Consider the following 27,812-nt stretch of genomic DNA (forward strand, 5'->3'; position numbering starts at 1 on the left):
AACCCCGCGTAGAGAGCGCGCGTGAAGAGCAAGCTTGTTGCTGGAAAGCATGACGCTCTGTGGCTCTGTCCAGCGCGCACAGTGCTGAAAATATCATAAAGGACAACAACAAGGCGTCTCAACAGAGTTTTCAGTGATGAAGACTTCGAGATGGCAAAAGAAACCCATCCTGTATACCTATTTGAAGCGACGCCCAAATGAAAATCCCTTTCAAGACTGCTGCTTTCTCTCGGACCGGCCATGATTGAACTTCATCTTCTTCTATTAGTAGAAAGGGAGAGTGGATATTTTTAGGTGCAAGAGCGGCTGTCTGCAGAAATGCCAGCCAACCTCACCGTTTCAAACAATACCGTGCTAGTTCTGGGTGCCGAAATTAACACAGCACAAACCCGGGACACCGACTTTAACTTCCCTGCTCTGATATTCGGAATATTGCTAATTGTGGTCATCATTTGTGGAAATTTGCTTGTGTGCCTTAGCGTGTACAGGGAAAAAGCTTTGAAAACTACAACCAACTACTTCATAGTCAGTCTGGCTGTGGCTGATTTGATGTTGGCAGTTTTGGTTTTGCCACTGTTTATATATGTTGAGGTGAGTAATATGTCTCAAAATGGTATGGTGCCTCAGTCAAAGCCATGCATTTTATTATGATTAAAACCATGTGCCTGTATGATGATGATGATTCATATTAATAATATTAATAGCAGTGATAGTATTAATCATTATAATAATTGATAATATTCATTAGAAAGGTCCAATTAATTGTGATTGGAAGCTATTTCAAATGAGAGCACATAATGTAACATTTTATAATGTAATATAACATATATCAATCCAAATCACAGATTAGGACAAAGACCACATGTTATTAACCAATAATATCAATTGTCATTGCTATTATGCATGTATAATAGTATGCCATATTTACACAATTGGTTATTGTCTACAACCTATCATCTATTGGGGCCAGGTTTATTTACATGTGTTGCAGCTGATGCAAGGGTGAACACTGCACAGAATGGATGATGTGAATGCTGGATAAACACAGTTGGCTCATTAATCCAACGGTTTGCAAAGGCATGTGTGCCTAGCTTGCTGTTGTTGTCAAAACGTCTCATATGGTTTGCAAACACCATTGAGTATTTGAGACATGACTTCACCAGATCAATCTGAATTTTCAAATTCTCAAACATTTATACTATTTCTAAGTATTTCAGAAATTATCAGATACGCTTAGATCTACTGTCTTTCAGTCATTACCGTGGATTGACAGAATTTCCCAAACTTGTAATTCAATCTAACTCCAACAACCACACAGCTGTAACTACACTGTAGGCATGAACTGTATTTGACCCCTTGGGGGATGCGTGGGTTGCCTCTCCACTGATGGGACCAAAACCCCCTGCAGCGAGTCATTGCACGGCTGCATCCCCATCCGTTCTGCCACAGCACATGCCTCAACAATCGCAGCACAATACACACATTTGTCCCAGCAGGCAGTCAACACTGGGCCGGGGAAATGAGGCTGACTAGCGCCTCCTCTCAGCCCCCCCCCCACCCCCCCCTCCCTCAGCCAGACAGCCACTAGTGGCCAAGAGACCCAGCATAGGAACAATAGTTTTTCACTGACAGAACATTCCATTCCCAGGGTCACTGTCCCAAGCATCACACTGGACACCACTATGGCCCCTTCAAGAGAGCTTGATATAGCAACCAACTGGCCAGGCGGAAAGAGACCATGGATGAATCGATGGATGAAATTGTGGGGGGGTCCTGTTCTAATTCTTTGAGAATGCATCCATCATGCCTCGCATCCCTCCTTTCCTCCTCTCCTTGGGGGGAATGCTGATTTGACATGACTGGTGTAAAATACGATTTATGCTTGATCCGGAAATGTGGCCCGGAGGCTCCGTACGTTGGGGGTGAAGCAATTGCGGAGCCTCCGGAGTCCAAATCAAGCTCCGTACCGCATCGCAGTGCACGACCCAAATTTTTTACAATGTGGAGGGCTCCATATTGCTCTGCATTGACATGATTGGTTGACGGTAGGTGGGGGCAATACGTCCTGTATAAACACAAACTCACTTCCTTGACAACTTCCTTCACAACAGCTCTGCTCTGCTCAACGATGAGCAAGACTTTGAATGCCCTAACTTCCGCAGAGGCCACATCGCAGTACATGCTGTTTGACTAATACAGAAACCAGATTGACCATAAATCGTCTATATGATGGAATTTTCACTTTCAGTGATTACTTCAAGGACTTAAAGACGGAGACTTACAGAAAAACCACATGAATTTTGTAATCACATGTGAAGTTAATGTGAAAAAATGTGACAACATGTTAAAAGCAACATACAATAACATAAAACTACACATGTGAAAACATGATCTCGTGAAATAAGTGTGACAACATGGGGATGCAATCTTTCAACATGTGAATCCATGAAACTTTCACATGAGATCATATCTTCACATGTGTTCAAATGTTGTCATGTGTAAAGATCTCATAACATGGGGATGCAAAATTATAACATGATAAAATTAAACTACAAATGACAACATTTGAACATGTGAAAGCCCAGGTATCAAATTTAATTTAGAATGTTTTACTTTAAAAGCCAAAATTGACATTAATTCAATTTAAACAGTCATGGTCCCCTGGAGGTTTTGTCTAGTTCCCGGTTTGTTCCAGGGACGTCCCCAAGGATGTTTTTAGGACTTCCCTGAACGTTGTGTCATGGTCCCCTGGAGGAGGGGAGGGGACCATGACACAAGATCCCAATAACATCCTTGGGGACATCCCTGGAACTAGACAAAACCTCCAGGGAACCATGACACAACGTTTCGAGAAGGTAGTAGAAACGTCTTTGGGAATGTTACTGGAACAAAACGGAAACTTGACAAAAAGCTCCAGGGGACCATGACACATCATCCGAAGAACATAATTGGACGAACATGTTAGGACATTTGTAAGATGTTTTCAAGACATTTTTTTCCCCAGTCGCCAGGACATCATGTGATGGACCCAGATGGTCCTAAACCATGATAAGTAATGAAATGGTATGGAGAGGTTTAAAGTAAGTGTACGCTGTTCAGCAGAAATAATGTAACAATCTTTAATCAATGACAATATGATTACATTTGACATGATCACTTAGTACTGACTTGTCAATATGACCCCACCTGGGATTTTAACTCACAGCCTCTGCGTTTGGGGTACGCTGATTTTCCTGCTTCCCCACAAAGTCCCTTACACATTCATTAACAACAGTGCCTTCAGAAAGTATTCATACCCCGTGACTTCAAAATGCATGAAAATTAGATTTTTTTATCACCCATTTACACACAACAGCCCATGATGACAGAGTGAAAACATGTTTTTAGATTTATTGAAAATTAAATACAGAAACATCTAATACATAAGTACTCACACCTCTGAGTCGATACATGTCACAATCACTATGGCAGCGAATACAGATTTGAATCTTTCTGTGTAAGTCTCGAAGAGCTTTGCACAACTGCATTGTACAATATTTGCACATTATTCTTCAAACAACTATTTAAGCTCTGTCAATTTGGTTGTTGGTCGTTGCTAGAAAGTCATTTTCAAGTCTTAACATAGATTTTCAAGACAATTTAAGTCAAAACTGTAACTAGGCCACTCAGAAACATTTAATGTGGTCTTAGTAAGCAACTTCGTAAGCAACACCAGTGTATATTTGGCCTTGTGTTTAAGGTTATTGCCCTGCTGAAATGTGAATTTCAGTGTCTCCCAGTGTCTGTTGAAAAGAAGACAACCAGGTTTTCCTTTAGGATTTTGCCTGTGCTAGCTCTATTCCGTTTCTTTTTATCCTAAAAAAACTCCATAGTCCTTGCCAATGACAAGCATACACATAACATGATGCAGACACTACCATGCTTGAAAATATGAAGTGTCACTCAGTATTTATTTAGTTGGGTTTGGCCCAAACATAACACTTTGTATTCAGGACATAATGTACATTTCTTTGCCACATTTGTTGCAGTTTTACTTTAGTGCCTATTTGTGACGTAACTACAATGTTGTTGATCAATCCCATTTTCTCTTATTACAGCCATTAAACTGTAACTTTTTTAAAGTCACCATTGGCCTCATGGTGAAATCCCTGAGTGGTTTCCTTCCTCTTCGGCAACCGAGTTGGGAAGGACACCTTTACCTTTGTAGTAACTGGGTGTATTGATACACCATCCAAAGTGTAATTAAAAGCTTCAGCATGCTCAAAGGAATATTCAATGTCTACTTTTTGTATTTTTACCCATCTACCAATAGGTACCCTTCTTTGTGAGGCATTGAAAAACCTCCCTGGTCTTTGTGGTTGAATCTGTGTTTGAAATTCACTGCTCAACTGACCTTACATATAATTGTATGTGTGGGAGATGAGGTAGTCATTAAAACATCATGTTAAATCCTATTATTGCACACAGAGTGTGTCTATGCAACTTATTATGTGACTTGTTAAGAAAAGCTTTACTCCTGGATTTACAGTATTTGTTCGCTTGCCATATCAGAGGGGCTGAACACGTAATGACTCAAGACCTTTTAGGATTTAATTTTTAATTCATTCGTAGAAAATGTGAAAAACATAATTCCACCTTGACATTAATGGTGTATTGATTTTGCCAGTGGCAAAATCTCAATTTAATATATTTTTAATCCAGGCTGTAACACCACAAAATGTGGAAAAAGTCAAGGGGTGTGAATACTTTCTGAAGGCATTGCATAATACATCTCTGCACTTAGCAAAAGAGTTTCATCTGCATTGCTATTTTAGCCATCATTTAATCTGACTATTCTTTCATCGTTGATATCATTTACATATTTGTAGCAATTTTAGGGTTTTCTGTATTTTTAACAAAGCTAAGATTTAGTATTAAGTCCAACGTGTAGGAATACAGGTAAAATCAGTCATTGTCACAGACATGGTGGCGTAGCAGGAAGATCGGAATGCCATGAACCAAGAGTTTCAAATCCCAGGTGAGGACATGTTCAATAATAATTGCTGTGTAAATTATGGCTGGGCAGTAAACTGTATTTTACTACATAGCAGTAGGCCTATTGATGCAGATAGGACTGCACTGCGTAGCAGAGCACGAGCAAAGAGCTCCGCTTCAAAATGTTAGTGATCCAATTAGAGATAGGCTACCTAAGCCCTGCCCATACCCTAGTTATTGATGAAATAAGACCATCTACCTAGAAATCGGCACAATGCCCCGTGTGGCGAAACTATGGAGTGTCATTGAATCTATTGAAAATAAACTGAACAAAAATATAAACTCAAAATGCAACAATTTCAAATATTTTACTGAGTTGAAGTTCATATAAGGAAATCAGTCAATTTAAATAAATGCATTAGTCCCTAATCTATGGATTTCACATGACTGGGAATACAGATATGCATCTGCTGGTCACTGATACCTAAAAAAGGTAGGGGTGTGGATCAGAAAACCAGCCAGTATCTGGTGTGACTACCATTTTCCTCATGCAGTGCAACACATCTCCTTCGCATAGAGTTGATCAGGCTGTTGATTGTGGAATGTTGTCCCACTCCTCTTCAATTGCTGTGTGAAGTTGCTGGATATTGGCGGGAACTGGAACACACTGTCGTACATGTCGATCCAGAGCATCCCAAACATGCTCAATGGGTGACATGTCTGGTGAGTATGCAGTCCAAGGATGAACTGGAAAACATTCAGTTTCCAGGAATTGTGTACAGATCCTTGCAACATGGGGTTGTGCATTATGTTAAAACCTGAGGTGATGTCAGCGGATGAATGGCACAACAACGGGCCTCATGACTTGGTCATGGTTTCTCTGTGCATTCAAATTGCCATTGATAAAATGCAATTGTGTTCATTGTCCGTAGCATATGCCTGCACATACCATAACCCCACCGCCACCATGGGGCACTCTGTTCACAATGTTGACATCAGCAAACTGCCCGCCCACAAGACGCTGTGCACTCTGTCTGCCATCTGCCCGGTACAGTTGAAACCGGGATTCATCCTTGAAGGGCACATTTCTCCAGTGTGCCAGTGGCCATTGAAGGTGAGCATTTGCCCACTAAAGTTGATTATGACGTTGACGAGCACGCAGATGAGCTTCTATGAGACTGTATCTGACAGTTTTTTGCAGAAATATTCTATTGTGCCAACCCACCGTTTCATCAACTGTCCAGGTGGCTGGTCTCAGACGATTCCGCAGGTGAAGAAACTTGAGACATCTGTGGCATTGTGTTGTGTGACAAAACTGAACATTTTACAGTGGCCTTTTATTTTCCCCAGTACAAGGTGTACCCTTGTAAAAGTCATGCTGTTTAATGAGCTTTTTGATATGCCAACCCTGTTAGGTGGATTGATTATCTTGATAAAGGAGAAATGCTCACTAACAGGAATGTTAACACATTTTTGCACAACATTTTAGAGAAATAAGCTTTTTGTGCATATGGAAGACTTCTGGGATCTTTTATTTCAACTCATGAAACATGGGACCAACAATTTACGTGTTACGTTTATATTTTTGTTAAGTATACGTCATGGTCATAGAGTAGAATAATTTTTCTGATGAACAAAAAGTAACTTTTTCACAAAATGGAGGCATACAAAGACAAAAAAGTGTGTTACAGTGTGGAAATGATAACGAGTGAAGAAAATACAGAAATAGTGAAAGACCCATTTAAAACAACTTAGAATGTATTTGTTGCCAACCTATGGTCATGCACTACTTATAAATATCTCTTATTATTCAAAAACTTACTGTCAAAAATTAGAACAATATTGTGATATATTTTGGCCATATCGTCCAGCCCTAGAATAAATAATAATACACAATGTAATCATGTATGTCAAAGTGAGTCAAATATGCAATTTGAAAACACTTGATATTAAACACTGTTTGTGTGTATTCTAACTACTTTTGATGCGATGTTTGCAGAGCATCACAAATTTGCACGTGAAAGGTTAGGTTCATCAACATGTGAAAATCCACGTGAAGTTTCATGTGAATTATCATCACCTGAGAAATATTCAAAAAACGCATGCCTTTATATGATATCACATGAGAAATCATGTGATTTTCCACATGTGAAATTCATGTGGTTTTTCCATAATGGGAATGATGGAAGGAAAAATTTGTTTTACATGTTATTGGAACAGAGCCACATATATCACGTTACATGACAATGAACACATGTCCCCAACCTGGCAGCCAAATCAGAGAGAGAGAAGTTATAAAAACAAGCCAATTAAAATATGTGATTAGAATACAATTAAAATCATCTAAATTGTGTCAAGGCCAAAACTTGTCATAACTGACATGTGCTCCACGCCTGCAATTTCCAATCAGCCAGAGGGGCCTCACTCTGCTCAGCTCTATGATAGAGCTGCAGCAGCGCTAATGAGGAAATTGATTTCACACACAGCCAATCTGGTGGGTGCAGAACACTAGCCAAGGGCAAGACCTTGTGGAAGTCATCAGAGGGCAGGGAGGGGCAAAGGGTAGTCAGCAGACCATGGCTTTATCTCAATTAATCTTTACGTGATTCCTTGCATCCTATGTCCTTGCCTCGAGAAAGAGACCAAGTTCTTTTTAAGTTCAGTGATGTTGCCTGTCTGACCGTGTGTGTTTGCTGCTCTGTTTCAGTTCCAGGGTGGTCTGTGGTCACTGAACATGCATGTCTGCGACGGCCTGATGACCATGGACGTGATGCTGTGTACGGCCTCCATATTCAACCTCTGCGCCATCAGCATCGACAGGTTATCGACCTTTAACTCTCTGTTAACATCCGACCTCTCAGGTGGTGGTCAAAGCGCTGACGTCAAGTGTGACTTATGACAGAAACAGCACTGCAATACAAGCATGAGTCGATTCATTGACCCCCCCCCCCCCCCCCCATGATGTTTGAGCTAGGTCAAGTTCACAAAAATAATCTATGGATTCCAATTAACTTTCCTTCCCTGTGTCCGAATGTTTGAGCCATTGAATACCAATACTAACATGTTCTCTCCAAAAGCACTTTGCTGGGAGTTGTGCTGGCAGCGTTAGCAGTACAAGGGAGGAGAACCCTGCTGCTTTCGCTATCAGCCCAAGTCAGAGGTCATAGTGTCTCCTCCACTAGATCGGATTAGGAAAATAACCATATCTCCAGCAATGACCTGTCATCTCTCTCTTCCCCCCTTCTCCCTGAAAGCAATCAGTGTTAACGGAAAGCACAAATGAAGCAGAGAGAGGAAACATACAAAACATAAAACCTCAGGATAAAATATGTTTCCATCTTGATAGACAGGTAGCATTTGCATGGGAACATTAGCTGATATGATTATCATTTTCTTTGCTCACTGTTACACAGCCTATCACTGACATTAAGCTATATAGGGCCTGTTGAGGTATTTGTTGCCTCTGTGTTGCCTGTAGCCAAGAACCTCATTAGCATTCACACAAATGGGAATAATATAATTTAAAAAATAAATTAAAGCCTACCAAACACATGCTCTTTCCATAAAAGACTGACCAGGTGAATTCAGATGAAGCTATGATCCCTTATTGATGTCCACTTCAATCAATGTAGATGAAGAGGAGGAGACAGGTTTAAGAAGGATTTTTAAGTCTTGAGACCAATTACACATTGGTTTTGTATGTGTGCTATTAGGAGGGTGAATGGGCAAGACAAATTATTTAAGTGCCTTTGAACGGGGAATGGTAGTAGGTGCCAGGCGCACTGGTTTGAGTGTCAAGAACTGCAACCCTGCAGGGTTTTTCGCGCTCAACAGTTTCCCGTGTGCATCAAGAATGGTCCACCACCCAAAGGACATCCTGCCAACTTGACACAAATGTGGGAAGCATTAGAGTCATTGGCCATTATCCCTGTGGAACACTTTCGACACCATGTAGAGTCCATGTCCCGAGGAATTGAGGCTGTTCTGAAGGTGTTCCTAATGTTTTTTGCACTCAGTGTACATAATATTTTTGTGTCAAAAGTAATGTACTAGAACACATGTATCAAATTCATTCCACGGAAGGCCGAGTGTCTGTTTTCGGTCCTCCCTTGTACTTGATTGATGAGTTAAGATCGCTGAATAGTTAAAAACTCCCCTCACCTGGTTGTATGGGTCTTAATTGTACACAAATTGAAAGGAAAAAACAGCAGACACCCTGCCCTCCATGGAATGAGTTTGACACCCCTGTACTATACTAAACAAAAATATAAACCCACCGTGGAAAGTGTTGGTCCCAGGTTTCATGAACTGAAATAAAAGATTCCAGAAATGTTCCATATGCACAAAAAAATATTATTTATCTCAAATTGTGCGCACAAATTTGTTTTCATCCCTGTTAGTGAGCATTTCTTCTTTGCCAAACAGAATGATCATTACACAGGTACACCTTGTGGCCACTCTAAAATGTGCAGTTTTGTCACACAACACAATGCCACAGATGTTGTGAGGGAGCGTGTAATTGACATGCTGACTGTAGGAAAGTCCATCAGAGCTGTTGCCAGAGAATGTAATGTTAATTTATCTATCCGTAAGCCATCTCCGTCGTTTTAGAGAATTTAGCAGTATCTCCAACCGGCCTCACAACCGCAGACCACGTGTAACCACGCCAGCCCAGGCCCTACACAGCCTGCTTCTTCACCTGCGGGATCGTCTGAGACCAGCCAACCGGACAGCTCATGAAACTGAGGAGTATTTCTGTCTGTAATAAAGCCCTTTTGTGGGGGGAAAACTAATTCTGATTGGCTCGTCCTCCCAGGCCCCCTCATGGCTGTGCCCCTGCTCAGTTATGTCAAATCCATAGATTAGGCCCTAATGAATTCATTTCAGTTGACTGATTTCCTTCTATGAACTGAAACTCAGTAAAATCTTTGACATTTTTGCTTGTTGCGTTTATATTTTTGTTTAGTATTTAATGATAGATCTAAGGAAATCATTAATGAATGTCTCTCTTCTACAAAGCGAAAACATAGCGAATATAGCTCGTCTCAATCTTTTCTCTGATTGATATGATTCATACAGGTTCATCGCTGTCTCCATTCCACTCAACTACAACCTTAAGCATGTTGATCAGAGACAGATCTTCCTGCTCTCCGCCACGTGGATCCTGGCCTTGGCAGTGGCCTCACCCGTCATGTTTGGCATCCAAAACGTCCCCCAGCGGGACTCTACAGAGTGTAAACTGGAGGACGACAACTTCGTGGTCTACTCCTCTGTCTGCTCTTTCTTCATCCCCTGTCCCATCATGCTCCTCCTCTACTGCGGCATGTTCCGGGGATTGAGGAGGTGGGAGGAGGCGCGCAAGGCCAAGCTGAGGAGCAGCATCCTGGTCTGTAGGAAGTTCCAGGACGCAACTGCCTCCCTGCCCCCGCTGGACTCCATGCCTCCTCCTCTACCCCCCGTTATCAAGAGGGAGGAGCTCACAGACATGAAGCCAGAGCTAAAGGATATTAATCTGGAAGAGCTGGACCCTTACCCCCTAGAGTCTCCAGACGGCCCCTATAACAACTCTTTAACAACTCCAGAGTACAAGGAAGGCCCTGTGCCCACCGTGGTGGCCTACTCTAACATTAGCTACAACCTCCACCCCCAAACCGACCCTCACCAGAAGAAGAGGGCCAAGATTAATTGCCGAGAGAGGAAGGCCATGAAGGTGCTTCCTGTCGTTGTGGGTGAGTTGAATCATTTTTGTTCTCTTATCTGTTTGGTTGCACTTTGCACTTTTTCTAATATGGTAACACTGTTGGTTGGGGCACTGATGCAACTGTTAATGTAACTGTTGTAATAACTAAATGTAGTCTGAACAAACAAAGCCACACAACAACCGCAAAATATTATTTGTAAATATTTTCATGGTCAATCTTCTGTGCATTGTGCGGTCTGAGTCATCACCAAGAGAACTAGCCAGATGATTTCGACCCAACTGTTATGCTTGTTTACACTGAGCTGCACTGGGGTCGGAAGGCCATTATGGTTATATTAAGATACCACGGAGCAGGCGCGAGATATGGGTCGGAAAACGTACACTACATGACCAAAAGTATGTGGACACCTTTTTGTCGAACACCAAAATCATGGTCATTAATATGAAGTTGGTCCGCCTTTGCTGCTGTAACAGCATCCACTATTCTGGGTAGGCTTTCCACTAGATGTTTGAACATTGCTGCGGTGACTTGCTTCCATTCAGCCACAAGAGTATTAGTGAAGTCGGGCACTGATGTTGGACGATTAGGTCTGGCTCACAGACAGTATTCCAATTAATCCCAAAGGTGTACGGTGGAGTCAGGACTCTGTGCAGGCCAGTCAAGTTCTTCAACACCGATCTCGTCAAACCATTTCTGTATGGACCTCGCTTTGTGCATTGTCATACTGAAACAGGAAAGGGCCTTCCCCAAACTTTTGCCACAAAGTTGGAAGCACAGAATAGTCTAGAATGTAATTGTATGCTGGAGCATTAAGATTTCCCTTCATTGGAACTAAGCGTTCTAGCCCAAACCATAGAAAACAGTCCCAGACCATTATATATCATCCACAAAACTTTATAGTCGGCACTATGCATTTGGGCAGGTAGCGTTCTCCTGGCATCCTCCAAACCCAGATTCGACCGTTGGACTGCCAGATGGTGAAGCGTGATTCATCACTCCAGAGAACGCGTTTCCACTGAGAGTCCAATGGCTTTGAGATTCACACCACTCCAGTCGATGCTTGGCATTGTGTATGGTGATCTTACGCTTCTGTGCGGCTGTTCGGCCATGGAAACCCATTTCATGAAGCTACCCGTGAACAGTTATTGTGCTGACGTTGCTTCCAGAGGCAGTTTGGAACTCGGTAGTGAGTGTTGCAACGGAGGACTGATGATTTTTACGCGCTACACGCTTCAGCACTCGGCGGTCCCAGTGAAAAGGGTATATTTCCAGAATTTTGTTTTGTATTTCGCCCTTCTTGATGTAAGTTTGGAAAAGTTTAAATGTGGGGTACAGTGGCATATCCCATCCCGGCATTGAGGTACAGTTGAAGTCGTAAGTTTGCATACACCTTAGCCAAATACATTTAAACTCAGTTTTTCACAACTCCTGACACTTAATCCTAATAAAAATTCCCTGTCTTAGGTCAGTTAGGATCAGCACTTTATTTGAAGAATGTGAAATGTCAGAATACCAGTAGAGAGAATGATTTATTTCAGCTTTTACTTCTTTCATTACATTCTCAGTGGGTCAGAAGTTTACATACACTCAATTAGTATTTGGAGCAAAGCCTGTAAATTGTTTAACTCAGGTCAAACATTTCAGGTAGCCTTCTACAAGCTTCCCACAATAAGTTGGGGGAATCTTGGCTCATTCCTCCTGACAGAGCTGGTGTAACTGCGTCAGGTTTGTAGGCCTCCTTGCTCACACACGCTTTTTCAGTTCTGCCCACACATTTTCCATAGGATTGAGGTCAGGGCTTTGTGATGGCCACTCCAATACCTTGACTTTGTTGTCCTTAAGCCATTTTGCCACAACTTTGGAAGTATGCTTGGGGTCATTGTCCGTTTGGAAGACCCATTTGCGACCAAGCTTTAACTTCCTGACTGATGTCTTCAGATGTTATTTCAATATTTCCACATAATTTTCCTCCACATGATGCCATCTATTTTGTGAAGTGCACCAGTCGCTCCTGCAGCAAAGCACCCCCACAACATGATGCTGCCACACCCGTGCTTCACAGTTGGAATGGTGTTCTTCGGCTTGCAAGCCTCCCCCTTTTTCCTCCAAACATAACGATGGTCATTATGGCCAAACAGTTCTATTTTTGTTTCATCAGACCAGAGGACATTTCTCCAAAAAGTACGATCTTTGTCTCCATATATATTTGCAAACCGTAGTCTGGCTTTTTTATGGCGGTTTTTGAGCAGTGGCTTCTTCCTTGCTGAGCGGCCGTTCAGGTTATGTTGATATAGGACTTGTTTTACTGTGGATATAGATACTTTTGTACCTGTTTCCTCCAGGATCTTCACAGGGTCCTTTGCTTTTGTTCTGGGATTGATTTGCACTTTTCGCACCAAAGTACGTACGTTCATCTCTAGGAGACAGAATGCATCTCTTCCTGAGCAGTATGACAGCTTCATGGTCCCATGGTGTTCATACTTGCGTACTATTGTTTGTACAGATGAATGTGGTACCTTCAGGCTTTTGGAAATTGCTCCCAAATGATGTACCAGACATGTGGAGGTCTTCAATTCTTTTCTTCTGAGGTCTTGGCTGATTTCTTTTGATTTTCCCATGATGTCAAGCAAAGAGGCACTGAGTTTGAAGGTAGGCCTTGGAAAACATCCACAGGAACACCTCCAATTGACTCAAATTATGTCATTTAGCCTATCAGAAGCTTCTAAAGCCATGACAATTAGATCTTTCTTACGTCTAAATAAACAGGGTCATTATTGGGCCTAACGAGCCATTATAATACCATTTAGCGAACACTGGCTAATTAACTTAAACGTAATCCTTTATCCAATCATCATGTAAGGTTTACCTGAGCCCTTAAGACCTAGAGATGATGTTATCCCTATAGCATCACCGTTTTGTTGGTAAAGTGTTCAGCCTTCTGACTGTAAGTATGGACCTAGAATTACACCTGAGCAAAGATACTTGTACAGGATAATGTATTAGCAAAATTGAATGACAATTATCCGGAGCAAGGCCGTTTCTAGCATTTCACATATTCTTCATGCAGTTTCCTTGCCTGTGAGAACTTGTGCAACTGCTTTAAGCCTGAGAGACAATCATGTAGTCTGTCCCAGTAGACCTAACCCCCCCCCTCCCCAGCACACACACACACAAATAAATACTGAGCAAAATGAGTCTACTAGGGCAGATGGAGAACAAGGGAAAAGGGGGAGAAAGATAAGGGGGAGGAGAGGGGAGCAAGAGAGAGAAACACTCAAAGTTACCCTCGATCAGCAATGTTTCCATGTGCTATCTTTGAGTCCATCTGTCCAGGGATGGTGTGGATTAATGGAGTTGGTGTATTTATTGAAAAGGCAGAACTGAAGCATGGCCTATATACTATGGCATTTAAGGATAAAACCCAGTGTTCAAGAAAGTCTATTAAATAGATTTGACATACAGGTTGATCATATCTGAATCATGAGGCAAACAGAAGAAGCTAGACCAAGGTGTTCTCAAAGTGGGATCAGCGGCGGTACTGCATTTCATTTCATATTTTTTAACAGATTAAATTACTTTCAACCAAGGGATCCATGAAATATGTTTCAAGTGTGTCATACAATACAGTGTAATATTATTCATCTACAATTTTGATGGGAGACATTAACAGAGGTGTGTAAATGTTGTTTTTTTAGGCGGGATCATGTTGTTGAATTGTATCGTTGTACATTTTAATTCTGTAACGTATTGATTATTGCTGCCTTCTTGTAAAAGAGACTCTGGGTCTCAATGGGCTTTTCCTGGTTAAATAAATGTTAAATAAAATTTTAAAAAATGATGTTCTTAACCCTGGGCCTGGTTGGCTCACAAGGATATTGGTATCCACACTACTCAATTATTAGCTTTTCAACTCAAAACAATTACCCCAAAAATGTATATATATGTGTATATATATATATATATATATATATATATATATATATATATATATATATATATATATATATATATATATATATATATATATATATATATATATATATATATATATACATATATATATATATACATATACATATACATACAGTACCAGTCAAATGTTTGGACACACCTACTCATTCAATGATTTTCTTTATTTTTACTATTTTCTATAATATAATAATAATAATATTATTCTATTATAGAAAATAATAATATTTTCTATAATAGAATAATAGTGAAAACATCAAAACTATGAAATAACACATATGGAATCATGTAGTAACCAAACAAAAAAGTGTTAAAAACAAATCAAATTATATTTTATATTTGAGATTCTTCAAAGTAGCCACCCTTTGCCTTGATGACAGCTTTGCACACGCTTGGCATTCTCTCAACCAGCTTCATGAACTACTCACCTGGAATGAATTTCAATTAACAGGTGTGCCTTGTTAAAAGTTAATTTGTGGAATTTCTTTCCTTCTTAATGCATTTGAGCCAATCAGTTTTGTTGCGACAAGGTATAGGTGGTATACAGAAAATAGTCCTATTTGGTAAAAGACCAAATACATATTATATGAAACTGGCTGTCATGAGGACCGCCACAGGAAAGGAAGATCCAGAGTTACCTCTGCTGCAGAGGATTAGTTCCTTAGAGTTAACTGCACCTCAGATTGCAGCCCAAATAAATGCTTTACAGAGTTCAAGTAACAGACACATCTCAACATCAACTGTTCAGAGGAGACTGTGTGAATCACAATTTCATGGTCGAATTGCTGCAAAGAAACCACTACTAAAGGACACCAATAAGAAGAAGAGACTTGCTTGGGCCAAGACACACGAGCAATAGACATTAGACGGGTAGAAATCTGTCCTTTGGTATGATGAGTCCAAATTTTAGATTTTTGGTTCCAACTGCCATGTCTTTGTGAGACGCAGAGTAGGTGAACGGATGATCTCCACGTGTGGTTCCCACCGTGAAGCATGGAGGAGGAGGTGTGATGGTGTGGAGGTGCTTTGCCTGTGACACTGTCAGTGATTTATTTAGAATTCAAGGCACAGTTAACCAGCATGGCTACCACAGCATTCTGCAGCGATATACAATCCCATCTGGTTTGCGCTTGCGCTTGCGTTTGGGACTATCATTTGTTTTTTTTAACAGGACAATGACCCAAAACACACCTCTAGGCTGTGTAGGGGCTATTTGGCCAATAAGGAGAGTGATGGAGTTCTGCATCAGATGACTGGCCTCCACAATCACTTGACCTCAACCCAATTGAGATGGTTTTGGATGTGTTGGACTGCAGAGTGAAGGAAAAGCAGCCAACAAGTGCTCAGCATATGTGGGAACACCTTCAAAACTATTGGAAAAGCATTCCAGGTTTTTTATTTAATTTATTTTTTATTTAACCTTTATTTAACTAGGCATTGACATTGACCCGGATAATTATTTACAATAACCTGGACGACGCTGGGCCAATTGTGCCCCACCCTATGGGAGTCCCAATCACGGCCGGTTGTGATACAGCCTGGATTCGAACCAGGGTGTCTGTAGTGACGCCTCCAGCACTGAGATGGAGTGCTATTAACCGCTGCGGCACAGGTAAAGCTGGTTGAGAGAATGCCAAGAGTATGAAAAATTGTCAACAAGGCAAAGGGTGGCTACTTTCAAGAATCTCAAATTTAAAATCTATTTTGAATTGTGTGTGTAGCACTTTTTTGGTTACTAAATGATTCCATATGTGTTATTTCATAGTTTTGATGTCTTCACTATCATTCTACAATGTAGAAAATATTAAAATAAAGAAAGATCGAGTAGTTTTGTCCAAACTTTGGACTGCTACTGTATATATACATAAACGCAATGTAATTTAAGCTTTAAAATTGCAACGTTTTCTCTCTGCCGAACAGCAAAATGTGTATAATTGCAGGATATTAGCTTTAAAGCTGCAACAACAAAACATCTCTTTGCTCAGTGACAAAATGTGTAGAATTGCAAGATATTCACTTTAAAACGGCAATATTTTCTCTCCAATGCCAAGAGGCAGGCCTTTTACATGTTCTCTCCCAGGGCCTGAGATTTGGTTCGTCCAGTCTTGCACTGTAGACGTCATAGTAAAACTACTTGTAGACTAGTTGTATCACACTCAAGTTGTTTTCTGATTATGAGGGGGTCCCTGATGAATTTGCAATCACAAAAGGGGTCCCTGGACCCAAAAAGTTTGAGAACCCCTGGTGTAGACTGCAAAGAGTTCTGTGGGTAAAATACTTATACATGCCTCCAAGTCAGGGGGTGTCTGACAATAAGGGACTCTCCTTTGAGAGACGACACCATTCCAACCAGCCTCACTCAATCCTCATATCCCTCCCTTTATATAATAGTCAAATCAAATTGTATGTCACATGCGCCGAATACAACAGATGTAGATCTTACAGTGAAATGCTTACTTACAAGCCCTTAACCAACAATGCGGTTTTAAGAAAAATAAGTGTTGATAATTGATAAGTTAAATGTATTTATTTTTTTATAATTAAAGAGCAGCAGTAAGATAACAGTAGCGAGGCTACTGTATATACAAGGGGTACCGGCACAGAGTCAATGTGCGGGGGCACAGGTTAGTCGAGGTAATTGAGGTAATATTTATATGTAGGTAGAGTTAAAGTGACTATTCATAGATAATAAACAGAGAGTAGCAGCAGTGTAAAAGAGGGGGGGGGGGGGCAATGCAAATAGTCTGGGTAGCCATTTGATTAGCTGTTCAAGAGTCGTATGGCTTGGGGGTAGAAGCTGTTAAGATGCCTTTTGGACCTAGACCAGGTGCTCAGGTACCCTTTGACGTGCGGTATTAGAGAGAACAGTCTATGACTAGAGTGGCTGTAGTCTTTGTCATTTTTTAGGGCCTTCCTCTGACAGCGCCTGGTATAGAGGTCCTGGATGGCAGGAAACTTTGGCCCAGTACATCACTGGGGCCGTACACACTACCCTCTGTAGTGCTGTGCGGTCGGAGGCTGAGCAGTTGCCATACCAGGCAGTGATGCAACCAGTCAGGATGCTCTTGATGGTGCAGTAGGAGGTGATGATGGATCTTCAACAACTCCAAATAGCAGGAGTGATAGAGCTGTCTGGTAGGAAGGAACTCAGAAACACATTATTACATTAGATAAGGCATTCTTAATACTGGTCCTGGGGGACCCACAAGGGTACCAGGTTTCCATAAGACACCCTACATAAGATGACTTGGACACTTTATCCATAGCTTGAGTTCCTTAAAGATAGCTGAATTTTTAAAAATAAAATCTAATCCTATTTCTGCCTCACATTATGTTGTTCAGCCAAAGGCCTCCCTCCACAGTAAGTGAATGAGTTGGAGAAAGGAAATCCCAGCTTCCAAAGGGAGTTGATGCTCAGAGCAGGGGTGTGTCAAATGGCACCTTATTCCCTATATAGTGCAATACTTTTGACCGGACCTCTATGGGCCATGGTCAAAAGTAGTGCACTATAAGGAATAGGGTGACATCTGGGACCCAACCCAGACCTACCCAGCTGTCATGATCGTTTGTAGAAACGGACCAAGGTGCAGCGGATGTTGAGTTCCACATGATTTAATAGAAAGTGAAACTAAGCAAAGACAAAAACAAATAAACAATAAACTAACAACGAACCGTGACTACAGAGATGCTATGTGCACTAACTCAAAACAATATCCCATAAAACACAGGTGGGGAAAAACAGCTACTTAAATATGATCCCCAATTAGAGACAACGATTACCAGCTGCCTCTAATTGGGAATCATACAAATCACCAACATAGAAAAAAACTAGAACTCCACATAGAAATAAATAAACTAGATCACCCCCAGTCACGCCCTGACCCACTTCACCATAGAGAAACAATGGCTCTCTATGGTCAGGGGGTGACAATACCCCCCCCCCCCAAAACCTGAAACTAAATAGGCAGGGTAGGGGGGGGGGGGGGGGGGTGATTAGTGTCGGTGGCGGCTCTGGTGCGGGACGAAGTACCCGCTCATCCCGCGGATCCTCCAGCATTGGGGGCGGCTCTGGTGCGGGACGGAGAACCCGCTCAACTCGCGGATCTAGCCATGGACCCAGGCTGAACACTGTGCCTAGACTGGATCTCGATGCCGAGGAAGGCTCCTGCCATGGAGCGAGACTGGACACCGGCCCTGGCCTGGACATCGGCGCAGGGGAAGGCTCCAGCCATGGAGCAGGACTGGACGCTGTGCCTGGACTGGGCACCAACGCAGAAGAAGACTCTGGCCTTGGAGCTGGACTGGACACCGTGCTCAGACTGGGCATCGGCGCAGGGGAAGGCTCCGGCCATGGAGCTGGAGGTTCCGGACCGTGGACCATCTCAGGAGGTTCCGGACCGTGGACCGTCTCAGGAGGTTCCGGACCGTGGACCGTCTCAGGAGGTTCCGGACCGTGGACCGTCTCAGGAGGTTCCGGACCGTGGACCGTCTCAGGAGACTGTGGACCGTCTCAGGAGACTGTGGACCGTCTCAGGACAACGATTACCAGCTGCCTCTAATTGGGAATCATACAAATCACCAACATAGAAAAAAACTAGAACACCACATAGAAATAAATTAACTAGATCACCCCCAGCCACGCCCTGACCCACTTCACCATAAAGAAACAATGGCTCTCTATGGTCAGGGGGTGACACCAGCATGCAACAGTTGGTGTCTATCTATCTATCACTCATCCTAATGTTCATTCTAGATATTAATACAAATCCCATCAGCATTTCTGAATTATTCAGCCAAGCAGGGGGCTAGGCAGGGAAGCTGCCTGGCAGGTGTACTTCTTTGCATACAAACCTAATTAGATCTGGCGCAGTTCTATCAAGCTTAACTGATGGATCCGTATCTGAAGTATTCCTTGTGCGTTTTGCTCATGTATGAGCAATTGGTTCATGTATGGGCAAGTATGATTTTAAATGGCGTTTGTCAATTTACAATACAGAATGGAACTGGCTTCCCCCTACTGTCTATCTACCATTAGCACAGTTCTAATAACCCTTGCTATCACTCTGATATGGAAATGACCTGTTGTAAGTATTTCTGTAAATATCACTGCTTTACCTACAGTATATCATTGGGATATGATCACACTTCATGATGCAGATGTAATTTATGCTCAGTGGTAAAAAAAAAAAGTTATCCTATCAGCAGGGTCTCTTCAGACTACTTCAATCTGAAATACAGCCATCTGAATGGAGCCCTAAGAGGGTATACTGTATTTATAGGGCCCCATTTTTGATTGCGTTTGACTTATTCCTAGCTAGATCTATTCCCACTCGCCACTCAATGATGTCCTCAAAGTAAGACTCATGATATATTTAGCAATTCCTGTGTTATTACATTTGTTTTGCGTCCTAAATGGCACCCCCTTTCATATAAATTGCCATGAGCCCTGGTCAAAAGTGGTGCACTGTAAAGGGAATAGGGTGCCATTTGAGACAGTGTTTGATCTTATTTTGAGCCAATTTGCGCCACATCAAATAATCTGGCAGCAACTGGAAATGTTAATTGTTATGTAGATTATAATATTAATGGACATTTTTGTAGGAGAAAATCAAGTCTGAAATTTCTAAATGGAAATTACACATTTCAGAAGCATTTTTAAACCCCAAATACACTACACGTTTAAAATGTTCTGCATTGCAGGAAAGTTCTCCTGCAACAGGGTGATCAAAGTAAGATCCTACATATGTAGTAATAAAGAGTTTCAAGCCTGTGTCAGCCTGACCCATAATCATTTCTCATGTCTCAGAGGTGTCATTTTACTGCTATGCCTGTGGCTTACGAGTTCTTAAGCAGAAATCTAAAGAGCCTCAGTATAAACCTCCCTCTTTGTGGTGTGTTTGTGTGTGCCTGCCTGTGTGTGCGTACCGTGTACCTATGTTCCTACGTTTGTGTGTGTACCTCGTGTGTCTGCTTGTGTATGTGCCTGACTGCCTGTATGTGTGTGTCTATTCCATCCCAGGTGCCTTCCTGTTCTGCTGGACCCCGTTCTTCGTGGTCCACACCATGCGGGCCCTGTGTGCCACCTGTTACATCCCCCCATGGCTGATGAGCATCGTCACCTGGCTGGGCTACGTCAACAGCGCCCTCAACCCCATCATCTACACAGTTTTCAACACAGAGTTCAGGAACTACTTCAATAAATTCCTCCACAGCTGCTGTATATACCGATAGGCAAGATGAGCACAACTAGCCTGGTCCCAGATTTGTCATCATGACAAGCAACTCCTATGGTTATTGTCATTTCTATTGTCATTGTAACTCCTATGGTCATTGACAACACAGCAAAACAGTTCTGGGACCAGGCTGAGGCACCACCGCTGATGAATGGACAAAAAAAGCACAATGAACAATACCATTGTAAGATGTTACGATATCAAATGTGTGCTTTGCTGTACAGGAAATCTTCCAATTGTATATTTTTCTCCCACTTGGGATTTCATTTTTTTCTGTTGATAAATGCTTGTGATTTATCCTATTGTGACAGCAATGTTGTTTGTCAGCTTGCCATATGTTGTTTCCATGTTTTATGTGGAAAGCTTTGTGGTAAGGAATTGCATTGAATCCCTCCAACTAAAAAAGGTGCTTAGAAATACCAGCAAGGCATCAATTTCTTAGATTATTAGAGGTAATTCAATTGTATCTTCAAGATTACTTATTTTTCTCACTTAAATTAAGACTTCTGTCCCTAAACTGTGTGGACATTAAGGACCAGGGTTAGAACACTACGTCATTGACAAAAATAAAAATAAAACACTTCTCCACACAACCATGATTATACTGCAAATCCTAATCCAACTCCTGACTGAGTCTGATAAAGATCGCCACAACAAAATTAAACCTCTTTCAAAAATATCCCTCTCGCCCATACGGAAATTGAGGCTTTTGACAAACGGACAAAGTGGTAAAAAAAAGGGCTAAATAACAAATACAGTTTCCTCTCCGTTGCCTAGCAGCACAAATCATGTATCCAAGACAAGAAAAACAAAAACAACAAGAGTTTCATGGTTCAAGTCCAACGAGAAAGCTTTAAGAGGGAGGATGAAATATGATGGAGCAATTTCAGACACCATCTGCTTGCAATGTGACAAGTATTGACAGAGTCATTTACATCCGCAAACCTCTCCCCCAGGATGATTGGTGCATTAGCCACAGGTGAGGGACAGAGGTTAGCCTAGCAACAACAACAGGTGGAGAAAGAATTAAAAACATTAGACCTATTTCAAATCAGGGCAGGGAAAACTAGCTCTGCAGCATTTATGAGCTAACATAAATGTCAAATGCAATTCAGGGCATTTACAGGAGTGACTGGAAAATGGTAATCAGCCTGTGTATCTATGACTCAGATTACATAATGGGGGTGCGGGTTGGAAGATTTAATGTCAGTCCTTCCATAAACTTTGTTTTTCACAAACCCCCTTATGACAAATCTCCCTTACACTATGACCCAAACGAGCTAAGATATTCTCCTTCAGTCTCCTCCAAGATATTCAAGTCTATCTCAATTAGGAGAATGGAGATGGCCCTTCTAGAGTTGTTTCAAGGACAGGAGAGACAGCCAAGTGGAAACGTACTTTGGGTCCACTTTGGATAGTACTGCTGTAAAATGTGATTATGGAGGTGAAATTGTGAAGGTGGATGGACAGACAAGAAAGAGGTATGCATGTCTCTCCCAAGCCAATGCCTTTATGTAGATCTGAGTGTGTCATCTCTTTCTTGTGTGTGTCATCTCTTTCATTACAGTCACAAACCCACAAAGTATTGGACTGTCTGCCAATAGATGGCCCTTGACAACCCCTCTAACTCCCTCCCCATGATCCAAAGTAACTATTGGAGTGAGGGGGTGATTGTTTATGTCAGCAATGTAGAGGGAAGCTACTCTCAAAATCAACAAGGCAACAGGAAACATGTAGTCCCCCATGAATGATGCAGCACAAGGGCTTGACATAAAGGTAAATTTGCCAGTGGCACACTTAGCCAGTAACAAGTGAAAATTACTGGCCCGAATGAGACATTTCTGTCCCAGGCCAAGATCCCAGGAAAGCCAGTTATGCTAGCAGAATTTCAAATGTAGGGGATTTCATGTTTCATTTGCAGTCTGGGCAAGTACCTTATAGCCAACCATAAATCTGATATTTACACTGATTGTTTGGAAAACAAATATAAAACCATCCCCCTCTCAATGATGACGTATAGCCTATATTAAACCATTAAAATGAAATATTCCCCTTCAGAAATTAGTCCAATAACATATCGATGAAAAGCAATATTATCAGACAAGTGTGTTATTTTAGCAATAAGCATTATCACCGTCTGATGCAGAATCATGGCTACATGGTTGAAGCATGGGGTTGCTCCTCTGTATTGTTTACCACAATGGGTTAATCATTAGCTAGATCACAGACTCTAAATATGATCTTGTCGCTTGTTAAATGTCCTAAAAAAAACTTGCGCAGGCACTAATAAAATTATGTGATTTTTGCAGTGTTCATAAATGCAGTGTAATTGTGTGAATTTTACAGTGAATATAGGCCTACCGTTTATGCATTCAAATGACTGGCGCGCTTCCCGCGGTTACCTTTATGTTGTCATGCCAGACAATCAAGATTGTAAAACGCTGCCAATTGCTCCAAAAATGTAAGTTGAGAAATAAATCATACAGCACTTAAAAACTGGGATTCTGCTGTTGTATTTTCCAGAGATTGCATTTGGGAATATTGCGCAGTGACTGGGTTAATTACAACACATTTCTTTCTGCAATCTGCTGTGTGAGAAGTTGTGTGCTCTTGGCACCCTGCAGTTGATATTCAGATGATAACATAAATAAACATCATAGCTTCGGGAAGTATGGTTTCTAAACAATTATATAGGCCTAGACTACTGAATAACATTACTAAAATATTCATTTTGTATTTAACCAATAAGTGATTTGTGTAAATAATGTTAATGTCTTGACAAGCAAGCAGCTCCATAGTGTAGGCCTATGTAAAACCTTATTTTCTAATAATGACATCGCTGTGTCTGATATGAAAAAAGACTGGAAAGCAGGTGGAGGACTTTTGAATGCGCATACCGATGTTCAACTCTGAATTGATGGGGTTCCCACCTCCACTGAGACGGGTCTGGGGCAAGTAGACCTATCCAGGTCATGGCCAACTGAGGCTGGGCTCAATCGAGATGGAGAGGGAAGGGATTGACATGCTTGGTACCCGAATGCTGGTTGATAACAAGTGTGAAGCGTCAGACGTTGGGAAGAATGTGAAGGATTAAATACACTCACACACATACTGTATATACAATGCATTCGGAAAGTATTCAGACTCCTTCCCTTTTCCACATTTTGTTAAGTTACAGCCTTATTCTAAAATTGATTAAAAAAATAAAAATACTGATTAATCATCACACAATACCCCATAATGACGAACCGAAAATGGTTTTGTCGAATAAGTTTACAAATGTATTAAAAATAAAAAACAGAAATACCTCAAGTATAAGTAAGTATTCAGACCTTTTGCTATGAGACTCAAAATAGAGCTCAGGTGCATCCTGTTTTCATTGATCATCCTTGAGATGTTTCTACAACTTGAATGGAGTACACCTGTGGTAAATTCCACTGATTGGACATGATTTGGAAAGGCACACACCTGTCTATATACGGTGTAGTGTCTGGACTATCATTAAATGTGAAGACTGTTATTTTATCAAATCAACATGTAGCACCAGCTCCATATTTTCTGGTCTATTGGTCTATGGAATTGTAGCCATTCCAACGTGGGGACTCCATCCCGGCGTTCTCTGACTTAATGTACATTTTGTAGGAAGTGAAAAAGGGGCGATTCCATGACGCCTGATGTAATGTCTGGCCTCACGGGGGCGTGGCCACTGACTAGTTAAAACTTTACATCTTAACAAGTATCTCGTTTAGAAGGCCAACATCACATTAAATCTTCTCACAAACAGTTTCTTATTTACTCATTCATTTTATCCAACATATAAATGTAAATCTGATCATTGAAAAGTGTACGCAAACAAAGACACAGTAATGAGTGTTTCCTGTCCTTCATGAGATCATGATTGTTCTTTAAATACCAACAGACCAAAATATTGTTTAATTATTCAAACTTTTGATTGTTCAAGTGTCACTGTGTTCCACAGTTTACATTCCAATCTCGAACATTAAAAAGCATAGAGGCAGCGTGTTTTAAGATCGCAATAAAACAGCCGACTTCCCTCGACCCCTCTACAAGAGAGAGCACGCTGTAGAGCGGACCCACTGTAACCTGATCCTTCAGATCATCACAGGAGAGTCATGACATTCCTCCTCTACGAGAGAGAGCACGCTGTAGAGCTGACCCAATGTAACCTGATCCTTCAGAGCGTCACAGGAGAGTTATGACAGTCCCCCTCTGGTGGATGAAACTTGGAAGGATTCTGCAAGTTGCAAACCAGCAATAACTACCACGTGATGTCCTGGTTGTGGATCATCATTGCTGTTCCCTTCTGGTGGTGGACCTTGGTAGTATTTCTGAAAGTGGAGCAGTCCATCACAAGATTGGGCAGTGGATGTCCGGTTGGTGATCGCCGTTACGGTCCCCCTCTGGTGGTCTACATTGGTGGGTTTTCTGGAGCTGCAAAGTACCACAGGAATGACCAGGGGATGTCCTGGTTGGGGATCGCTGTTCTGGACCCGTCATCTGGTTGTCCAGACTGGAAGATCTGGGAAGTAACGTAGGCAGATGTTACCAACACACACACTCACAAAATATATAATTACATTTCTTCCCAAATGAGCTGCGTTGTGGCGCTAAGTGATGGTTGTATGGGGACTTTGTTTATTTTTATTTTATTTTTTTATTTCACCTTTATTTAACCAGGTAGGCTAGTTGAGAACAAGTTCTCATTTGCAACTGCGACCTGGCCAAGATAAAGCATAGCAGTGTGAACAGACAACAACACAGAGTTACACATGGAGTAAACAATAAACAAGTCAATAACATGGTAGGAAAAAGAGAATCTATATACAATGTGTGCAAAAGGCATGAGGTAGGCAATTAATCGAATAATTACAATTTAGCAGATTAACACTGGAGTGATAAATCATCAGATGATCATGTGCAAGAAGAGATACTGGTGTGCAAAAGAGCAGAAAAGTAAATAAATAAAAGCAGTATGGGGGTGAGGTAGGTTAATTGGGTGGGTAGTTTACAGGTGGACTATGTACAGCTGCAGCGATCGGTTAGCTGCTCGGATAGCAGATTTTTAAAGTTGTTGAGGGAGATAAAAGTCTCCAACTTCAGAGATTTTTGCAATTCGTTCCAGTCGCAGGCAGCAGAGAACTGGAAGGAAAGGCGTCCAAATGAGGTTTTGGCTTTAGGGATGATCAGTGAGATACACCTGCTGGAGCGCGTGCTACGGGTGGGTGTATCCATCGTGACCAGTGAACTGAGATAAGGCGGAGGTTGTATACCACCATAAGAGAGGTTGTATGTCCGGATAGGTGATTGTAGCCCAGGAGTGGCTGATGGCACTCTTCAGCTGGCTAGCTCCGGGATAATTGGTGTTTGCTCCGGAATTGATGTTAGCCGGTAGTCACTCGGATAGCAGCTAGTTAGCTGCAAGATCCAGGTGTAAATGTCCAGGGGATATGGAGAGAAAAATAGGTCTGGTATGCTCTGGTCTGAGTCGCGTTGTACAAAACTGGCAATAGTTTTCCGAGCTAAAGGATAGCTGATGAGCGCTAGCTGTGGTTAGCTGAACTATTAACGTTAGCTACTAACGTTAGCTTGTGAGCTGGCTAACTTCTGGTTAGCTTGTTAGCTTCTGTTGTAGATTTCGGATACGAGATGAATAATACTTTTGAGGAAGAAAAAAAACAGATCCGCACCACATTTGGTGAGGTGGGTTGCAGGAGAGTGTTTTGAAGTTGAGTTTTTAAGAAGAAAATAATATATATATAAAAAAGATATGCGAAGAAAAATATATACACACGGGACAAGACGAGGACAATGGACATCTGACTGCTACGCCATCTTGGGTCTATCACTTCCACTTCACAAGTGTGAAAAGAACTGAAGAAAAAAGGAATGAAAGCATAAACTAAAGATATACAAAATATATTTTATCATACCAAAATCATCTAATTGGACTGTATTCTACACACGTCAAAGGTCCTAGCAAAATGACCCGGTAATGGCATTGTCTAATGCCATATCTAGGGCGTTCTTAATTTGCGGTGTGTTGCTTAGGGCACTATCCGAAGTTGATAACTACATGATAAGTCTACAACTGTAAGGCCCCAGCTTCAGGCAGACTACAGGGATGACCTATGGACTTCTATGGAGAAACCGGTGAGTACTGTAGCGGTAGAGTCAAAGGCCTCGGGGGTACATTTTCAACTTTACTAAGGCTGATATTTTGTTCGGACCCTTAAGTAAACCGAGCATAAATCCTCATTAAATGTTCTGTTGTACGTGTGTGTTTATGCTTACATAAGCGCACATGCCAAGGGAAATAACCAAGTATCCTAGTAGGTTCGGAATGAGTCTGACGTCATCAGATAATTTCCAGGTCAATGCCTGGAGGACAGTAAGAATTGATGTTGACCTCAAGACATGTGTTAAGGGGACATGTAGTAGTTTTACTACACGTCAATGTGTCTTATATCATTGTAGTGGTGATAGGTATGAAGGAGTCTATTTCATATATATGTTATCCACGGAGGAACTAACCTTACGTCGGAAGTACTCTCTAAGCACTGAACCAGTCATATGCGGTGTGATCATGGTCCATGACTTCTAATAACGTTCCTCTTGAATGGAGGGTTCTAGTTATTAGTGGCATGTGTGTTCACCATCAGAAGAGTGTTCTGGAGATTCCCCAACACGTGTTGCAATCTGAGTGACTACTAACTCCTCTGTCGCTGTTATCAATGTGCTGGCAATGTGCTGACTGTGCTGGCATTTGTACTGGTACTCAAGGGGACCAGATGTCCTACCGATTTATTCTGAAACGTTATCCTACCAGAACACATGATTAGAGCACTTTACTAGTTGTATTGTAGTTGAAGCTACACATGGCAAGGCGTGACCATTTTTGCCATTTGTTTTGGAG

The 27,812-nt window shown here is 41.6% G+C and overlaps 1 protein-coding gene across 1 annotated transcript; it reads left to right on the forward strand.

Moving 5' to 3' along the window:
• On the forward strand, window positions 1–23,594 carry LOC129862709 (D(4) dopamine receptor-like). Its single transcript, XM_055934609.1, has 4 exons — window positions 1–591; window positions 7,682–7,794; window positions 10,054–10,703; window positions 20,665–23,594. Exons 1-4 carry the CDS (start codon window positions 319–321, stop codon window positions 20,874–20,876), a joined length of 1,248 nt encoding a protein of 415 aa, XP_055790584.1. The 5' UTR covers window positions 1–318; the 3' UTR covers window positions 20,877–23,594.
• Window positions 23,595–27,812: the final 4,218 nt, after the last annotated feature.

This window comes from Salvelinus fontinalis, chromosome 9 (genome assembly GCF_029448725.1).
Source record: "Salvelinus fontinalis isolate EN_2023a chromosome 9, ASM2944872v1, whole genome shotgun sequence".
Classification (NCBI taxonomy): Eukaryota; Metazoa; Chordata; class Actinopteri; order Salmoniformes; family Salmonidae; genus Salvelinus; species Salvelinus fontinalis.